This window comes from Pithys albifrons, chromosome 13, assembly GCF_047495875.1.
Source record: "Pithys albifrons albifrons isolate INPA30051 chromosome 13, PitAlb_v1, whole genome shotgun sequence".
NCBI classification, from domain to species: Eukaryota; Metazoa; Chordata; class Aves; order Passeriformes; family Thamnophilidae; genus Pithys; species Pithys albifrons.
In genome coordinates, this window is record NC_092470.1 from 21,754,117 (window position 1) to 21,772,201 (window position 18,085).

The 18,085-nt window shown below is 62.2% G+C and overlaps 2 protein-coding genes across 5 annotated transcripts; both read right to left on the bottom strand.

Annotated features, from left to right (window-relative positions):
- Positions 1-1,805: 1,805 nt before the first annotated feature.
- Positions 1,806-10,790, bottom strand: ANPEP (alanyl aminopeptidase, membrane). 3 transcript variants are annotated; one of them, XM_071568207.1, is made up of 21 exons: positions 10,702-10,790; positions 6,891-7,785; positions 6,506-6,651; positions 6,294-6,430; positions 6,084-6,210; positions 5,820-5,974; positions 5,634-5,747; positions 5,374-5,517; positions 5,234-5,299; positions 5,026-5,091; positions 4,692-4,864; positions 4,529-4,608; positions 4,229-4,362; positions 4,066-4,121; positions 3,801-3,948; positions 3,600-3,691; positions 3,353-3,463; positions 3,098-3,265; positions 2,849-2,989; positions 2,638-2,719; positions 1,806-2,188 (listed from the first exon to the last, which is right to left on the bottom strand). In XM_071568207.1, the coding sequence occupies exons 2-21, from the start codon at positions 7,478-7,480 to the stop codon at positions 2,036-2,038; spliced, it is 2,883 nt and encodes a 960-aa protein (XP_071424308.1). In that variant the 5' UTR covers positions 7,481-7,785; positions 10,702-10,790; the 3' UTR covers positions 1,806-2,035. The 3 variants fall into 3 exon arrangements, with proteins under 3 accessions (XP_071424308.1, XP_071424310.1, XP_071424309.1); XM_071568209.1 differs by lacking the exon at positions 10,702-10,790 and adding an exon at positions 9,677-9,762; XM_071568208.1 differs by lacking the exon at positions 10,702-10,790 and having other exon boundaries at positions 6,891-8,225.
- Positions 10,791-11,433: 643 nt separating this feature from the next.
- Positions 11,434-18,067, bottom strand: AP3S2 (adaptor related protein complex 3 subunit sigma 2). Of its 2 annotated transcripts, none has more exons than XM_071568036.1 (6): positions 17,651-18,067; positions 17,180-17,271; positions 16,973-17,084; positions 15,897-15,968; positions 12,471-12,578; positions 11,434-12,155 (listed from the first exon to the last, which is right to left on the bottom strand). In XM_071568036.1, the coding sequence occupies exons 1-6, from the start codon at positions 17,666-17,668 to the stop codon at positions 12,027-12,029; spliced, it is 531 nt and encodes a 176-aa protein (XP_071424137.1). In that variant the 5' UTR covers positions 17,669-18,067; the 3' UTR covers positions 11,434-12,026. The 2 variants fall into 2 exon arrangements, with proteins under 2 accessions (XP_071424137.1, XP_071424136.1); XM_071568035.1 differs by having other exon boundaries at positions 17,600-18,066.
- Between the last annotated feature and the right edge of the window lie 18 nt (positions 18,068-18,085).

Consider the following 18,085-nt stretch of genomic DNA (forward strand, 5'->3'; position numbering starts at 1 on the left):
GGGGACTTCGACACCTCCATGTGGGCGCAGGGGCATCACCCCGTACACCCAGCCCAAATAAAGCCGGAGATACCCCAAGGAGCGGCCGGCAGAGCAGCCCCCAACCATGGCCAGACACTCCACCGGGTTCCCAGCCACTTCGGCAGAATCTGCCTGCGCGTGGCCGTGTCCCGCTGCGGATGCAGCACTACCTGGCTCCCGCCGGGCACACCCTCACCAAGATCGGACCCTGCGGCTCGCCACCCGCTACATCGCCCACCTCTCCGCCCTGCTGGGGCTCGGCCGGGCGGAGCCGGCCACCCGACACTGCCCCCTCTGCCCCCGGGGGCTGGGATGCTGCCAGGACACGGACCCCCGTGATGCTTCGTCCCCCGGCACCGTGGGCTGGGGGTCACCTCCCATGTCGGCGACCCCCTCAGAGCTGCACGGGGCTCCTGGCATGGGGATGGGGCCGTGGGGGTCGCTCTCCTTTGACTCTGCTGCGGGTACTCCCCCAGAGAGTTTTGGGGGTCCCGATGCGGGGTTAGTGACCTGGGGATCGTCACCTTACATATCTTTGCAGGGATCCTCCTAGAGTTGCAAAGGACCTCCAACTACATTGCAGGGTCCTGGTCTCCACCGTTGTGCAGCCTCGGAGCAGTGACCCCACTGAGCCACCCCAGACACGTGACATGGCCACGAGCACCGGGATGGCTTCCTCCTGCTGCTTTGAGCTTCCCAGGGCACGACTGATGGACGTGGGGCACTTCAAGACCCTTGCACGTGGCACCCAGCTATCTGCAAACCACCAGGTACCCACAGCCTCTCCCCAGCCCAGCCCAGCCCCTGCCACCGCATCCCCGGGTTGGTGGGGGATGGTCCTCATGGAGGGTGAGGCAGAGAGCACGGCATGTCCCACAGCCACTCACCTCACATACCTTTTCCCACACAGACCGGCAGCCCCTCAGCCCTGGACAGGCTCGTTTGCCCAGCCCTGCCCACACCACCCCAGTGCAGCACTGGGAAGGCTGGAGCTAATCCTGTACCCCCAGACACAGAACACGCAGGGAAGGTGACATGGAAGTGGGACAGTGACATAGCCATGGGTTGCTGGCAAGGCTGTGCCACAGAGCCACGTGGGACAGGACAGACACCAGGGTCCCTATTAAAGGTGCTGTGCACCACTGCACCCTGACTCGTTACTCTGGGACCCACTGGCTGCACCCCAGCACAGGCAGGATTGGGGATACCCCTCAGCCTGGCACCCCACACACAGCCAGGTGTTGCCCTGGGCCAGAGGCTCAGTGGCCCCTCCCAGCTCACCCCTCACCCCAGATGTGTCCCGGGGCCGGAGTGGCAGAGGGACCCACCACCCAAGGGGTCCTCAGCTCCACCAAGCCCCAGTTCCCACCCACTCAGGGGTCCCATCCCTTCCCTGTGACCAGACAGCTCCATCCCTTTGGGGTAATCCATGGTGGATAGTCCTTCCTGACAATTGCAGCCACCCCCTGCCCCGACCTCACAGCACCTGCCCAGAACAGGGGGCAGGCAGAGGGGTCCCAGCACAAGCCTGGAGGGCAGGCAGCCCTGAGCAGGCAGCCCCCCAGGCAAGGCCCAGCAGGAGAGCTCACAGGCAGCTGTCAGACAGGTCGCCCAGGGGCTGGCGTCGGCAAAGCCCCCAGAGCCACTTAGCACCAGGCTCCTAACAGCCTGGGGGGCTTACAGCCTCAGCCCCTGGCCTGTGACTGCCACAGGGTCCCTGGCACTTCCTGCCCAGCCCCTCGCAGTCCCTGAGCACAGCCCTCCAACACCCAGGATGCCCCACAAAACTGGACAAGTCTTTATTTAAATACCTCCAGGGCTGCACCAGCACAACATTCCTTCCCCCTCCCCAAGTCCCCCATCACCCTACTTACTGCCCACTAGCCAGGCATCAGGCCCATCACTGGCAGTAGGGGACTGGGGGGCACAGGGGGCTCAAGGCCACAGGGATGGAGTGAGCAGAGGTGGGAGTGGGTGAGGGTCTGTCCCAGTGTCTGGGGGAGGGCAGGTGCCATTATCTGGTCTCACCCTCAAACCAGCTCAGCACTGTCGCCTTGTTCTCCTCTACCCAGTTGATGTTGGCACGGGTCCTCTCCAGTGCCTGCTCCAGCGCCCGCGTCCCCGACCCAAACCCAATGTCCTGGTTGTCTTTCTTGAACTGCTCCAGCTGCCGGGCAGAGATGGGGCTGGAGCAGGGTGGGAGCAGGCCCAGCAGCCCCTGGCAGACCCCAGCACCACCCCACACCACCCAGAAGCACCCCAATAGCCTCCAACAACCCCTGGGGCTGTAGCAGAACCACCCCAGCAGCTCTTTGGCAGAACCCCAGCAGCCCCAAGAGCACCCCAGTAGCCCCTGGGAGCCCCCAGCAGCACCCCAGCAGCCCCCAACACCACCCAACATCATCCTGACAGTCCCAGTAGCACGCTGAGAGCCCTTGGGAGGCCCCCAGCACCACCCCAGAAGCCTCCCAGCAGAAGCTGACCAGCAGAAGCTGTCCAGAGCCCTGGCCACATGAGAGGCAGGAACTCCCCTCTCAAGTGCTGCTGGCAAAGGGCAGGCTTGCTGGGACTGGTGTCCCCATGCCCAGAGTCCTCCTTGTCAGGGTCCAGCCTCACCTGCTGCAGCTCAAACTCAGAGTTAAAACGCTGGGTCACAGATAAAATCAGGCGGGAGAAGGAGAAGGAGCCACCTCCATACCTGTGAGAGCAGAGGGGCACTGAGCCAGGGGCCCCACAGAGCCACAGCCCAGGGGACAAGGGAAGGGACAGGGCCACTCCTGAGGGGTGTGGACAGAGGGGGATGCCCTCAGCCCTCCGCGGTTCTCACTGGCTGAAGAGAGTCCTCCAGTTGCTACGGATGAAGTCCCAGGCCAGGGGCTGCCCCACCACGTTGCTGGCAATGCTGTTGATGGTGGAGGTAGCATCCTGCTTCCTGATCTTTGTGGGGTCAAGGGTGTACTCCAGGTACCTGGGGGGACACAACGTGGGCTGAGGGGCTGGCAGGGGCAGCAGACATGATGTGGGGTGAGGGGCTGGTGGTATCACCACCATGAAGTCCACTGGGTCCCACACCCACCGGTTAAGGATCCAGGATTCGGAGCTGCAGGCGAGGGCTGTGCGGAGCTTATCAGCCTCAGACACCACAACGGCCTCCTTGAACCTCTCCCAGAGGAAATTCCATGTGTCCTCCCCACCTGTGGCCACCATGCTGCAGTAGATGGCCGAGCGCAGGTTTGGGGGAACCCTGTTGGAGTAAGAGCCGTCAGTGCCAGGAGCCCCTTGCCATGCCCAGCTCAGCTGCACACAGTGCCAGGGCTCCCTGGGCACTCACGGGTTCTCGCTGACATTGTTCCGCCACAGGTTCAAGTATTGGATGGACAAGTTTCGGCAGTCAGAGACGCCATAGGAGCAGGCAGTGCTGATGGCATTGACCTCATTGTACCTGGGCAGAGAGGCCACAAAGGCTGGAGTCCAACACGGGGCACCCACCAGCCAGCTGCAGGTGGGCCTGTGGCCTCTCCCTGTGTAGCTGGGGAGACTCCAGGGGTCCAGCCCAGCCCTGGGGCCACAGCACTCACTGGTCCATCAGGTCACTGGGTCTGTTCTCCCAGTCTTTGGTGATGTTCTTGTAGTGGTTGAAGAGAGGAATCACCTGGTTCTGGATGTATTTCTGGGGAGCAGGAGAAGGTCAGTACCCAGTGGCACTGACAGCAGCCCCCACCCTGCTGCAGGGGAAGCCCCAGCCCCTCACCCCCAGCACACAGAACGGCACCACTCACCGTCATGGCCCCAAAGACCTCACTGCGGTCAAACATCAGCTCGAAGTACTTGAGGTTGTTGAGCGCTGCCTGCCAGGGCATGTACGCTGTCTCCTTGCTCAGGAACCGTGTCGTGCTCAGGGCCAAGGTCACGTTGACGTACTTGGCTCTGGCAGAGGTGAGGGCAGCATCAGCTCCCCAGCCCCACCACCATTGCCCACCTCAGGGCACCCACCTGGCCCAGCCCCTCACCCTTGTGGCACTCAAAGCACCTGGTACAGCTCACCTGGCCAGGTTAAAGGCATCATCAATGATTTGGGCACGGTTAATCACAGGGAAGGCCTGTGAGAGGGCAAAGTTGGTGTCTCAGGGCAGCCCTGAGCAGGGTGTGGGGTGCATGGGGGCTTTGGGTTGGGGTCCCACGCCACAGCTCTGTCTGCCCTGCATACACTGTGGTTGGTGCTGAGCTGGTTGAGGAGCTGGTTCCAGTTCTCCTGGTTGTAGTTGACACGGAAGTACCCACTGACATCGAGGTTCAGCAGGAGCCAATTGGGACTCTCAACCTTGAATGTGTTGTTGGTGTCTGGAAGGGGACAGCAGGCTCTGCTGGAACTGCCCCTTACCCCCCGGCGGGGCAAGCTCAGGTCCCATCACCCAGGTGTTTGGGGTCCTCCTCCAGGGACCCCAACCTGCGGCAGAGCAGGGGAGATGGCAGCAAAACCGCCATTCACAGCCAGAACACACCGTACCTGTGGTTTGGGTCAGCCAGTACCTGTCATTCACAATGCCATTACTCGTCATCCAGGTGATGGGGATGATCCAGGTGTAGCTGTATCAAAGACAGGCAGGTGATGGGACTGGTACTCACCCCTGACCCTCCAGTCCCCTGCCACCAGCCCCTGCTCCACTCACTTGAACACAGAGGGTCTGTCCACGTGGGAGTTGGGATCCAGCAGGAAGTGTGCCTGTTTGATGGTGCCAGTGCGGGTGTCAACGGTCACCACAGGGAAGCCCATCTGCAGTGTCCAGCGGTCCATGATGTTGCTGACGTTGTCAGGCAGAAAGACATCGTTCTTCTCTACTGCCTGAGGGGACGGCAACACCGCTGGTCACTGGGGCCAGGGGCACAGGGCCACAGGGCTCAGCCAACACTGCACCCCTCACCCAGCACATGGGACCCTGTTCCACCAGGCAGCCCCATAGAGATGGGGCTGGGGGAACAGCATGAAAACCAGCCCCTTCCTACCTTTTGCAGATGGACCCAAAGGTCGGTATAGACGGTGTTGTTGTAGGCGAAGGTGTGCAGGTAGGACTGTGGGAGAGCAGCAGGAGAGATGGGTCAGCAGGGGCAGGTTCGGGGTATGGGACACTCCCAGAGTGCCCAGGGAGGTCCCTACCATTGGATGTCCACCCTGCACTGGGCTTGCTGCACCCTGGCAGAAGCAATGCCTCACCTGTAGCCCCTCCTTGAAGATGTCCTCGCTGAGGAAGTCCGAGAGCATACGTAGCACAGATGCTCCCTGCAGGGATAGCAGGTCAGAGATCCCAGGGTCACCTCACAGCCCACTCCCCACCCAGGGCCCCCCATGCCCACCTTGCTGTAGGCAATGCTGTCAAAGACTTCGCTGATCTGGGCTGGTGTGTTGATCTCATCCTCACGGAAGGAGAGCGGGTGGGAACTGGCCAGGGCGTCTGTCGCCATCACCGCATACACCTCATTCAGCACCATCAGGTCTCTCTGCAGGGAAAGTCCAGCACTCACTTCAGCCCTGCAGCACCCCCCTGACACTGGGGCAGCCCCTGGGGTATCTGCTCCCCCTGCCCATGCTCCTGCCCACCATCCCCAGGACTCACAATGTTCCAAGAGGGTTCAGCATAATCAGCGCCCAGGTACTCCACATATGAGGCAAAGCCCTCGTTCAGCCACAAGTCGTTCCACCACCGCAGCGTCACCAGGTTCCCAAACCACTGTGGGGGACACAGCACCCAATCAGCTACCAGCCATCAGCCCTGAGGGTGGGCAAAGGACGCAGTGGGTACCTGGTGTGCCAGTTCATGGCCAATAACAGTCACCACCCGCTCCTTGTTGCCGATGGAGGAGTACTTATCATCAAAGAGCAGCGAGTTCTCCCGGTAGGTCACCAGCCCCCAGTTCTCCATCGCGCCTGCATTGAAGTCGGGGAGGCCAACCTGGTCTGGGGACAGAGGGGTCCCGTCACTGTCCTGCTGACAGTGCCAGACCATCTGCCCCCACCCTGCGGCAGGCACCTCAACCCAGTGCCCCCGGAACCCTGCAGCACCCACCAGACTTTGGGAGCGGGTATGGCGTTTTGTAATGTCCCTCAAAGAAGCTGAGGATGGGGCCGGTGACGGTGAGTGCATAGTCAGCCTGGCCCTCGGCAATGGCCTTGGGGCGGCCCCAGATGCGAATCTGGAGAAGAGAGATGCAGGGCTCAGCAGCAGCCCGGGCTCAGCCCCCCAGGGAGGAAGGGGGTGTCCCCCACCCCAGCCTACCAGTACTTTTCCTGAGTCGCTCTGCTTGTAGTCAAACTGACTGACAATGAATGCCAGCAGGTACGTGGACATCCTGGGGGTGGTGTGAAACTCTGTAACATTCCAGCTCTGCCCGTCAATAATTTGCTCCCGGCTGCCTGCAGGGAGTACAGGGTCATGCCACAGCCCTGCTGGGCCCCCAGCCCCCCACCAGGGTCCAACACCTCACTCACTCTTGGCGGGCATGTTGGAAATGGCCTTGTAATCAGAGGGGTGGATCAGTGTCACTGTGAAGTTGGCTTTCATGGCTGGCTCGTCGAAGCAGGGGAAGGCTTTGCGTGCATCCGCTGCCTGCATCTGTGTGGTGGCCACTACCTGCCTGCAGACCAAGCCTGTCAGTCCCGGGGGTCCCTGCAGGAACTGCATCTCCCGGTTCCCCTGCTCCCATCCCTGCTCAGGTTGCATGGGGATGCAGCGGGGCACAGAGGTTCCACACACCCATCCCACTAACCCAGTGGAAGCAGAGCCCCAAAGCCACACCTGTGGCCCCAGTACCCTTCCCACTGCCACCCCAGGCCAGGCCTGTGCCCTTCACCCTGTCCCCCGCCATCCACCTACTTGGTGCCCGACTCATTGTACTCGCTGCGGTAGAAGCCAGCCAGGTCATCGGCCAGCTCCCCAGTGAAGCTGCTGGACAGCCGGTACTTTTGGCCAGGCTGCAGGGGAGCGTCCAGTTGCACCACCAGGTACTGGGTGCGTGTCTCCAACCAGGTGCGGGTGATGGCAGGGGCACTGCTGCTGCCCTCTGCCTGCAGCGTGGCATGGAAGGAGCCCTGCATAGTGTAGTTCAGCTTGTTGCTGTGGATGAGAATGAGGTCGGTGGCTTCCACACAGACAAAGACCACACTGCTGTTGCCCTTGAAGATGTACATGTTGTTGGCATCGGGTGTCAGGAAGGGCTGCAGGGACACTTCATAGATCTCTGGCTTCAGTGTGCCTGGCAGCCTCCAGCGGTTCCAGGGATTGTTGGGGGCAGCAGTAGTGGTGGTGCCGGGGCCATCTGTGCTGTTGGGGCCTGGAGGTGATGTCCCCTTGTTCTTCTCCTGGGCATACACCACCGAGAGGGCTATGATGGTGGCCACGGCACCCAGGCCCAGCACAATGGCCACGATGCCCACACTCTTGCTGATGAAGAAGCCGGCCGCCATGGCGGGCAGTGGGAGCAGAGCTGGCGGAGGCAATGCTGGAACAGGCGCGGCTTTTAGCCTCTTGCTCCCACGAGGTTTATTAGTCCAAGTTAATGGGTGAAGGATTAAATGGCCATGGGGCTCAGGGCGGCGGCAGCCCCTGGGATGATCTTTCCACCTGCCCACACCCAGCCTGGTGGCAGCACCAACACCCAGTGCCACTGCAAGCAGGGGCAGAGCCGGAGGCGGGGGGGTCACACCATCGGGCAGCAGGTGTCGGCTGTGGGCCAGGACTCCCGGGGACCCTCCCTAGTACTGGCCTGTCCCTGCAAAAGGAGGACAGAGTGGGCGGTCACAGCCCTTGGCCATGTCCCCACCATGATGCAGGTGTCACAATCCGTCAAGACCAGACATGGGCTCAGTATCACCCTGTTTGCTCTCAAGTGACACAGTCTGAGACGCTGTTAGAGGATGCCAGCTGACCCTCTAAATGCAAGGGGCACAGCTCACAGGCTGCCCCCCACAGCAGGGAAAGTGGGTGCACAGGAGTCAGCGCAGAGGTCTGGAAGCATGCAGGGCACCCAGGAGGAGCCCATCCTGCCCACAGCCCTCTCAAAGTCCAGGGTCGTGAACCCGGCAGCACTGGGGTCAAACTCCATCCTTGAGAGCCCAGCCCCAGTGAACACGTGTAAGGTCCCACTCAGGGCAGGGTGGGGAGGTGACACATCCTGTCACACAATGGTAATAGAAACTCCTGTTCCCAAGATCCAATTGATCTTTCCTCACAGAGAGACATGGGCAGGTGCTGCCGGGAGCCACAGCTGAGGCAAAGGGCAAACCAGGACTAGGCGAGGGATGCCCTCAGGGAGCCCTGCCCTGGCCCTGACAGCACCCAGCTGCACACACAGGGATTACCATGCCTGGCACAAATCACTCTGGATACTGTGGCCTCCCCGGCATCCCCTGGCTGACACAGCCAAGCCATCCCCATGCCCAATGGCTACCACAGATGTGGGGACAGGCTCCCAGGACCAAGAGCTACAGCTGGCTGGGAAGCTGCACTGATGGGCACACTGGGCTTCCCCACACCCCTCAGGCATGGCACGCAGGCACCCACCCCAGCTCACCCCAGTGCTGACCCCCATTAACTCCGGCCAGACCCCTCCCCAGGCTTCTGCACTGCTCCACAGCACCCACACTCTGACTGCCCCAGTGCCTGCAGGATCCTACACCCCAGAAGCCCCCTCTGTGGAGCCCACAGCAGCACACATGCGTGTCCAACATCCCACACGTGGCACAGATGTTGGGCATCACCCATGTGGGCACGTGGATCCCTCGAGGCTCTGGCCTCACACATCCCAGAGCCCCCTATGCCCCAGAGCTTCCCACACCCTCATGCACCCCCCAGACTCCCCAGTCTTCCCCACTGACTACGGGCTCCATAACCTCCACGTATGCAAACCCCACTGCTTGCCGCTCACCCCACAGCCCCTGCTGGCCCCCATGAGGCCCCAGAGCCCCTTCCCCTGCTCAGCCCACTCCAATGCTCAGCGTCTGCCCCCACACCCGGGGTCTGTGCAGCAACAGAAACACCACACATCTTCCTGCATTCAGCCGTGGGCAGTAAGGAGCAGTGGGGTCCTGCCTGCCCCCTGTCTGTTCCCCATCTCTCTCCTCGCCTGTACCCGGAGCTCTGTCTGTCTCAGCTCTGCACTCTCAGCTGCAGGAGGACGAGTTTCCTCCAGAGCTCCAGAGCCGGAACACCGAGCTCTTGCCCCCTTAATCCCATGGCTGCTGCCGGCAGGGAGCAGGGGCACGGCCCGGAACAGCAGGGGCAGCGGAGCGGGGGGTAGACATGGGCATGGGCTCCCCTGCACTGGGACAGGGTGAGGAGGCAGCTCTGAGTGGGGAAAAGGTGCCTCCGCTCCCGAGCAGAAAGCGACCCCCGGGGCTGCGAGACCCTCACGGCTGCAACACCCCCGGGGCTGCGGCACCCACCGCCCCAGCCCGGAGGCGGCAGCCGCGGGTGCGCGTCCCGTGTCCCTGCTGCGCTGAACCACCCCCACCCAGCCAGCGCCTCCAGCCCGGAGCTCCCCGGGGTCCTCCTGGCTCCCTCCCACCAGCCCTGGCCAGGACGCTCATCACGGAGGTACCAAGAAGTGGACAAACCATCACCCGGCAGCCACCGAGCCGGGATGTGCCCCCTGACCACAGTACCTGCAGCACCCCCGCACCGGTGTTCCCCTCGGGGGTGCCCCGCGCAGCTCTCCAGCCCAGTCCTCTGAACCGCAGCCACAGCTGGCACACCCTGCCCTGGCAGCAGGAGTTCAGCAATGTCCTGCTCCCCGTGGGCAGTCACGGGGCTGTGCTCGCGGTGCAGCACTACTAGTTCCTGGGGAGGGGGCCTGGATTTGGCAACACGCTCTGGCAGGCAAGCCCCAGGTGAGCCCAGCAAAACCCGGCACCCCTGAATGGCACAGCACAGCCCGACTGGGGCGGGCAGTGGGCTTGCGGTCGGGAGCCGCTGGGAGCCAACCCCAGGATCCAGCCCCGTCTCCCATCTCCAGCCCACGCCGGCAGCTCGGAGAGGGAGCGCTGACATCCCGGGCAGCCCCTGCCCTTCGCAGCCCTGTACACGTTGCGGCCCTTCCCGGTCGCTCTGGGGTGTCGGAGGGGTCCGGTAACCGCCGCAACCCCTCGGGGCACGACACCGAGTCACTGCCAGGGCCGGGTTCTCACAGCTCCCGCACAACCCAGCCCCGCCGAGGCCGGCGCTGCAGCCCCTCGGGTGGGGAAACAGGAGGCCAGGGGTTCGGTCCGGCTCACCCTTGGTAACCACCCCATCGCAGGCTCGAGGAGAGCCAGCAGCCGGGCGCGACAGAGCGACTCTCCCGGCCCCAGCACGGTCGCCGGTCCCCATCCTGCCGCAGCGCCGCGCAGTGAAGCGTGGCCAGACGCGGGACAGGGCAAGGAGCCGTTCCCGGAGCCGTTACCGGAGCCGCTCCCGGAGCCGTAGAGGAAGCACGTGTGCCCGGACACATCCCGCACCGGCAGTGAGATGCTGCGGTGCGGCACCAGACACCGACACGACCCACGGCAGCCAATCCCCTGGCCCGCCGCGCCCCCGGCCTGGCACGCAGTGGGACACCGGCACCTCGCCATGGGCCGAGCCAGATCGTTCCCCTCCAGCCATTCCAGCGCTGCCAGACCCAGCCCCAGGACACGGCCCAGGCACGGCTCACCTGCACCCTTCGCTGCCTGTCCTGGCAGGAGAAGGGGGGCCAGCGGAGGAGTCAGCAAGTTGCCAAGCTCCTTGACCTCCAGGAGCACGGGTGTGGTCGTTGGCCAGCTGGGGAGGGGTTAAACTGCAGGGAGGGGAAACGACAGGAAAATTCCTTCCAGGCAGAGTCACGGTTTCCCTGCCAGGGGAAGTGGAGGCAGAGCCCGGAGCACAGCTGGGGAGCAGAGGAAGGGCCCTCGGCCAGCCCCGAGGGCTGGTGGCCAGATGGAGCCGCGGTGCAGCCAGGGGCGTGGGGCATGAGGCTGGAGGAGCCTGGAGGTCACTGTGACCCCCACGACCAGCCATGCTCCCCTCTGGCGTCAGGGGACCCCAGTCCCAGAGCCCCCCCACATCCACCAAGCCATCAGGACTCACAGGTGCCCTGCCCAGATGTTCTGCAGCAGGGAGAGGGCAGGAACACTGGCTGGGGGTGACATGCCACCAAAGGCCCAAAGCCAGGGACGCTGCTGTCACAGCCCCATCTGGGCCATCACTCCCTCCACCTGCTCCAGAAGCAGAATGCAGCCAGGGACTCTGCCCTAAGCCCTCCACCCTCCCCCATGACATCCTGGGACCCTTTTCCCACCTCCAGGGCCTTCACCAGCCAAAAGCCCCCTGGGGTTGCAGCCACTCCAGAAGAGCTGCGAAGAGCCCTCTGGGGCCCAACCAGCAGCACCCACAGCAGACACAGACACAGGTTCAAGGGCAGTTTATTGGGACACAGGGACACACTCAAGCAGCCCCAGCCTGGTTCGACCCGGCGAGCTGCCACCTGCTCATCCTGCTCCCTCAGCTCCCGTCCCTCTTGCTGCCATGTCCCCTGCTCTGGCAGGTCCCCCCCACACTCTTGCTGGGGCTCACAGCAGCTCTCAGGAGTGACCCCCACCTGGCTGAGGCCCATCCCAGTGAGCAGGACTAGGGCAGGGGACAGCCACGGCCAGGAGAATGGAGGAGGCAACCTGCAGCATGTGATGGACCCCTCGCTTACAGGCATGCATTTAGCACTAGGAATCCCAAGAATCCCAGGAGAAGCAGGAACCAGCTGTTCCCCACAGTGAGGAGAGGCTGTGCATCTGCAGGGTGGGAGGGGAAGGAAAGAGCATGCGTCTTGCTGAGGGACCAGAGAGCACAACTGAGCCCAGCTCTAGAGTAGGGGACCCTCCATCCCATTCTGAGCCCTGTGGCAGCCCAGGCACCCTGGCAGCACCAGCCCCCTGGTGCCACACACGCAGTGCCCTGAGAGGAGCCAGGCACTCCAGCTCTGCTTGGCCCCCTGCCAAGTTCCGCTCACATGAACTGCGACAGGTTGGGCACTTTGATGTTGATGTCCCCGATGTTGATGTTGCGGGGGATCTCGGGCAGGTTGATGTTCTTCACAGCCGACACAGCGCGGGACGGAGCGGCTGAGAGGCCTCCCTGAGGACAGAGAGACTGTGACCACCGGCCCCTGCCCCACAGCACCCCAGCAACTGCATCTGCCCAGTGACAGAGCAAACAGGGCAATAAACCTTTTATTGCCTCAGGTCATTAACTTGATGGGAAGAGCCATTTCCATGCCTGGGCAGCTCCCCCTGCTCTTGAACAGCGCGGCTGGGCAGGGGTGTTCCCAGCCCCACCCCGAGGGCTCAGGCAGGAGACTGGGGACAGCCCAGATACCCCCTCACACGCCCACTCCAGATCTCACAGGCTGGCCCCCCTCACAGCCTGGGCTGCATCAGTCCCACCGCTCACCTCTGCCTTCTCCAGCTTGCCTTGAGCCTCCACCTGTGCCACAATCTCATTCATGTTGGTCTCCAGCACCATCCCACCAATCACCATCTCTTGCAGAATGTGGTGAACCTGATGGGGAGGGAGGAAGGGAAGAGAAGGCTGAGAGCCCAGCCCTGGCCTGGCAGCAGCCGCAGCTTGAAAATGTTCCAGGGGCCAGCATTTTCCCAAGGGACATAAATCCAGCCCAGTCCCCTCCTCAGCTGCCCAGAGAATGAGAGGGTGGCCATGGTCCTTGGTATGGGAAGCCCCAGAGCCCTATTTACCACCTGTACCCTTGCTCTAGAAGACATCCACCCCAGAGGCCAGAGCAAACAGTGCTCCCTGGACCACCAGGCACAGGGCAGCCCTCAGAGAGGCCAGATCCAATCCATGCTGCTGGCACAGCCTGGCTGCACCACTCCAAACATATCCAGTGAAGCTTGATCCCCTCCTGGGCCAGGAGCCAGGTCACAGCAGGAATGTGTCCTTGAGAGGACCCCAGTGAGCAGCAGAGACCCCAACAGGCAGAACACTTCTTCCCAGCAGCAGCTCCTTGTCCCCAGAAAGTCAGACCAGAGCGCAGCTTCTCTGCTGTTTCTTAGGCAAGTCAGGACTGTGACACAGCACAGAAAAAACACAAAACTGCTCCTGCCCTGGGGTTCCCTGGGTCCATGAATGAACAGCTAAGTGGGGCCAGTGGACAGCCATAGCAGGGAAAGGGCCACTCATGGTTTGCAATCCCAGAAATCCCAACCAGCCCCAGAGCGGCAGCCAGGCTGTGCTGGTGGTGGCTGCAACTACCCCCTCTTCGGTATCCAGCTCAGCAGGGCGTTCCCTGCACAGTCAGCAGCTCCTGATGAGCTCCTGCCAAAGATAATGGATTTATGGGTCCCAGTTACTTCCATGAAAGAGGCTGTGCAGGAGCATGATCAGGTTATAAGGTTGTTGCAGGGACTGCCTGCACTTATAAACACTGCATGGCAAACACTGCCAGGGCAATGCTGGGGAGAATAAAGACACGAGAGAACCTGCTCCAAGGGGAGTCCCAGCTCTGTGACAACAGTGAGGTGATCCACCCCATGGGTCCCATCCTGCTTGGACAGTGCCCAGAGCAGCAAGGTGTGTGGGATCAGCACAGCACAGGGCAAGCCTCAGGTACTGTGACAGCTCCCAGGACTCCTCCAGCCCTGGGACCCCCATCCCACAGCCCAGCCCCTGGGCACACACTGCCAGCTGGAGCAAGCAACCCCCATAGCCTGAGAGCCTCTGGGAGCATCAGGAAATGTTCCTTCAAGGTCTGGCTTCTGCCCAAGTTGGCCCAAAACCTGAGCACACTTTGTTTTCCAAGCTGAAGCAAAGCACTTCCTGAGCAATCCATGTCCCCTCTGGGACCCCGCAGCTGCTGAGGGCAGCTCATGCTCCCCTCCAAGGTGGAAAGCATGAGTGGGAGGTGGCACTGCTCCCCCCTGAGCTTCCCCATGTGACAGGGAGTCTCTACAGCTCTGAGGCTGGGGGTCCCAAAGCTGGCAGCTAAAAGCACTGGTGTCACTGGTGCCAGACCAATGTTTCCCTCCATCTGCCCACAGCAGGAGCAGGGTCCCAGACCCGCAGCAACTCTGGTCCCACAGCCCTCGTGCTGCAGGTAGTGCAAGGTGAATCTTAAGGCAAGGAGAGAAAGCCAAATCTGCACCTGAACTCCTGCTGGCCCCTGCCCAGAGGGACACTCACAGCCAGCCCCTGCCTGGGGGGGCACATTCGAAGCCAGCACCTGCCCAGGGAACACTCGCAGAACTGGGGAACTGTCAGGGCATCTGAGGGGCGCAGCCAGAGCCCAACAGGACACATTGGCACATTTCCAGCACCCCAAACATTGTCCCTCTGCAACCAAGCTCCTGGAAGCATGGGAACATGAGCACATCCAAGAAATAAACACGTGCCAAATATAGAAAGAGACGGGAGGACCAACTGACAGTGGCCAAGACTCAAGTCAAAGCTGGGAAGCAGCAGGAGCACAGGACAGGAAGTAAACAAGGAGGGGCTGGGAGAGGCTGGGGTGACCGAGCTGGGGCCTTCCCTATCAGAAACCCCCGATTCGCGAGTCCTGAACATTCTTCCCGGCAGGAGAGGTCAGAGGAAGGATGACCCCACTAGTGCTGGCAAAGCTGACAGGCAATGGGGCTGCTGGAGGGCTCAGTGCAACCTGAGTGTACAGCTGCGTGCAGGGCTGAGAGGAAGGCTGAGTGAAAGGCTGCCGGGTCCTGGTCATGCCACAGGCTCCAAACACACCAGCACATCCTCCCCCACTGTAGGCAGATGTGACCTGGGAAAGTGCCACAGCTTCTCCTGCAGCTGCTCCTCCCTCATTCCTCCTTTGATAAACCTTTGATAAATGCTTTTGCTGACAAGATAATCATGTTGTGGCATTTTGGAAAGTTTACAGCCAGGCAAACAGTGAAACCAAAGCCTGATCTCAGCAGCTTGGAACGCAGAGACCCCCCCAACTTGCTCACTTCCCTTCCCTGCAACCCCGCAGACCTGTTTATTCCCCTTCTCTGTGACTCCCTGGACGGGCACACTCCTTGTCCCTGAGAACCCCACCAGACCTGCTCCCTTCCCTTCCCTATGACTCCCCAGACCTGCTCACTCCCCTTCCCTGCCAGTCCCCAGGTTAGAATCACCAACAGAAAGGGGATATTTCTTTTTTTCCACTGCTCTTTTTTGTTGATGTGTTTTTGTCTTCAGCAAAGCAAGAAAATCTTGATCAACAGCAACACAAACCCAGCACCCTCAGCCAAGCCTCTTCCCACTCCAAGTCTATTCCCAGCTATCTGTTCTTGGCTATCTTGAGCCTTATGAGCCAGGAGATAATCAAAGGGAATGGTTTCCGCCCAGAAATTCAGTCCAGCTCAAGAGGAAGCATTACAGGCTGCAACTCAAACCAAAGTTTACCCAGCACTTTGAATTTCAAACACTCCCATTGTTCCTTCCCTTTTGTCTCCTGCAGTTGTAGGAAAATGTTAACTGTTCCCAAGGGGTGTCACAGCTCAGGGCAGAGGCAGAACGCCCCAGCACCACACCACAGGGCCTGCCCAGCTCCTCCAGCACGGCCCTGGAGAGCAGATCCCTGTCCCGTGCCCACAGTCACTTGGTGCCAGTGGCAGTTGCTGGGCCAGCCTCACATTCCCATGGCCAGGTACAGCTCACCCCTGGGCTCAGAGCAGCCCAGCACTCAGATCTCTTGTTGAGAGGACATGATGTGGGCAGCTTTCCCAAACCCCAGGCTGAAAGCCTCCCACGCAGGATCTCAATCCCTCCCCACACAGTGACCCCTGATGTCCCCGTGCTCGCGTGGCCAGCTCCTGTCCGTGGGAGTGCAGGCTCTGGAGCAGCACGGAACTCACCACCCACCTTGTCCATGTGGAAGATGAGGTCCAGCTCACAGACATTCTCAAAGCATTTGTCCAGCGTCTCCACAAACACCTGGGGCAGCAAAATGGACAGTCAGCACAGGGAGCAGGCAAGACCAATCCCATGGAATGCTCCAGGAATGGGGCAGAGTGGCTGGAAAGATGGAAAAGGCCCTGGGGGCGCTGGTGACAGTGACTGAACATGAGCCCAGGTGAGCAAGGAGGCCAATGGCACCTGGCCTGTACAAGCCATAGGGTGGCAGCAGGACCAAGGCAGTGCCTGTCCCTGTGCTGGACTGCTGGGGCACCTCCACTCCTGGGAGCAGTTCTGAGCCCCTCACAAGAGAGACACAGAGGGGCTGGAGCATGTCCAGGGAAGGGAATGGAGCTGGGGAAGGGGCTGGAGCATCAGGAGTGGCTGAGAGAGCTGGATGGGCACAGCCTGGAGAAAAGAAGGCTTGGGAGGACCTCCCCATGCCCTGGGGTTTAAAGGGTGGCTAAAAAACTGGAAACTCCCTTTCTACAAGGAGTCATATGGAAAGACATGGGGTGATGAATACAAGTTCCTCTTGGGGAGATTCGAGTTAGAAACAAGAGGAAAATTTCTCCCAAACACAACACTCAGCCATTGGAATAATCTTAGAGAGGAAGTAATTAGATTCCCCAAGGCTGGACACCTCCAGGTGCATCTGGCCAAGGTGCTGGGCCTTGTCTACGCTGTGCTTTGAACTGAAAGGTTGGACCAGACAATCCCTGAGGTCCCTTCCAACCTGGGATTCCATGACTCTAGGCTCAACTTTTGGACTTGATGCTCCTGTCTTTTCCACCCTTAAGTGACTCTGTGATTCTCCTTCCATTCACCCGCCATCCATTCGGGTTGGCAGCTCCCCCTCTGCTCCCAGGCGGGACAACCGTGTGTGGCTTCACATGCACGTGCAGCTCCCGCCCCACCGCGGCCCCCGAGCAGCTTCTCCAGCCTTCCAGAACGGCTGGCACAGGGATGCCACAGGCACAAAACGCCCCTGAGAAGTGGTGGGGCAGGGCTGTGCCCCGGGGATGGTCCCTGCAGGGACACACCTGGATGAGGTCCAGGATGCCCAGCTCGCTCTCCGAGGAGTCCACGCAGAACACGAAGTAGAGTGTGGCATAGTGCCGGTAGATCAGCTTGTAGTCTGAGCCGCCGAACAGGCTGCGGGACATGGGAGGGCTGAAGGGCCCTGCGGGGCACATGCGAGTGCCCCCGGGCAGGGGCCGGCCCGGCACAGCCCCTCGGCCGCCGGGTACCTGCCGCACTCCAGGAAGTTGCAGATGTGGTCGTCCCGCTTCAGCACCAGGTGGAACGTGTCCCGGATGATCTGCTGCTGGACCTCCTCCGCCTGCCGGGAGGGAACAGCGGGTGGGCACCGGCAGGTGCACGTCCCACCCATGGAACCCACATCCCCCGCTGCCCCGGGACACAACAATCCGGCGGCTCCGGGTGCGGGGCCGGTCCCGGTGCCTGCCGTGGGTGAGCCGGGGAACCCCGAAGGACACGTCCAGGGCACGGGCAGGGCACCCCACCTCGCACGGCCCGGACCGGCCCCGGGACACTCCCAGCCCCACCGAGCCCCACAAAACCTGCAGCCTGGGGCCGCTCCCGGCCCCGCACCGGCCTCGGGCACCCGCTGCCCCAGCCCCACCGGCGGCCCCGGCCCGGCCCCGCACCAGGTGCTGGTAGAAGCGGACGAGCCGCGGCTTCCCATGGTTGTTGAATACCAGGATGGCGTTGATCATCCCGGCGGCGAGCGGGGCCGAGCCGGGAGCAGGGCCGGGAGCAGCACCGGGGCCGCCCCGCAGGAAGCCCCTCGCCTGCCCCGGAAGCGGCGGCGGTGGTGGCGCTGCGGCCCAGCTCGTTGGGCTGAGCCCGGCGGGGCGCTGCGGAGCCGCAGAGGCTCGGGACCGGACCGGGGTGCGGGGACGGGCTCAGGGGAGCGCTCAGAGGCGCTCCTGGGCGGGGGGGCCGGTCTGGGCCCGGTCGATGGCCGGTCTAGACTCGGTCTGGGCCCGGTCTATGGCCGGTCTGGACTCGGTCTGGGCCCGGTCGGTGGCCGGTCTGGGCCCGCAGCGCTCCCGCCGCTGCCCGCGCCCGCACCGCCCGGACGCGCCGCCAGGGGGCGCACCCGCAACGCCGCCACCGGAGCGTGCGCGGGG

Bases quoted from the DNA above. Each gene is read 5' to 3' on its own strand.
- ANPEP (XM_071568207.1), bottom strand. From the start codon at position 7,480: ATGGCGGCCGGCTTCTTCATCAGCAAGAGTGTGGGCATCGTGGCCATT. The intron at 6,211-6,293 runs GTAGGCTGGGGT...TCTCTTCTCCAG, and splicing joins GCGACTCAGGAAAAGTACTG to ATTCGCATCTGGGGCCGCCC. The intron at 4,122-4,228 runs GTATGCAGGGCA...GCCCTCTCACAG, and splicing joins AGCTCAGCACCAACCACAGT to GCCTTCCCTGTGATTAACCG.
- AP3S2 (XM_071568035.1), bottom strand. From the start codon at position 17,668: ATGATCAACGCCATCCTGGTATTCAACAACCATGGGAAGCCGCGGCTC. The intron at 17,272-17,599 runs GTGCGGGGCCGG...CCCTCCCGGCAG, and splicing joins TCCGCTTCTACCAGCACCTG to GCGGAGGAGGTCCAGCAGCA. The intron at 15,969-16,972 runs GTGTGTCCCTGC...TTGCTGCCCCAG, and splicing joins GCATCCTGGACCTCATCCAG to GTGTTTGTGGAGACGCTGGA.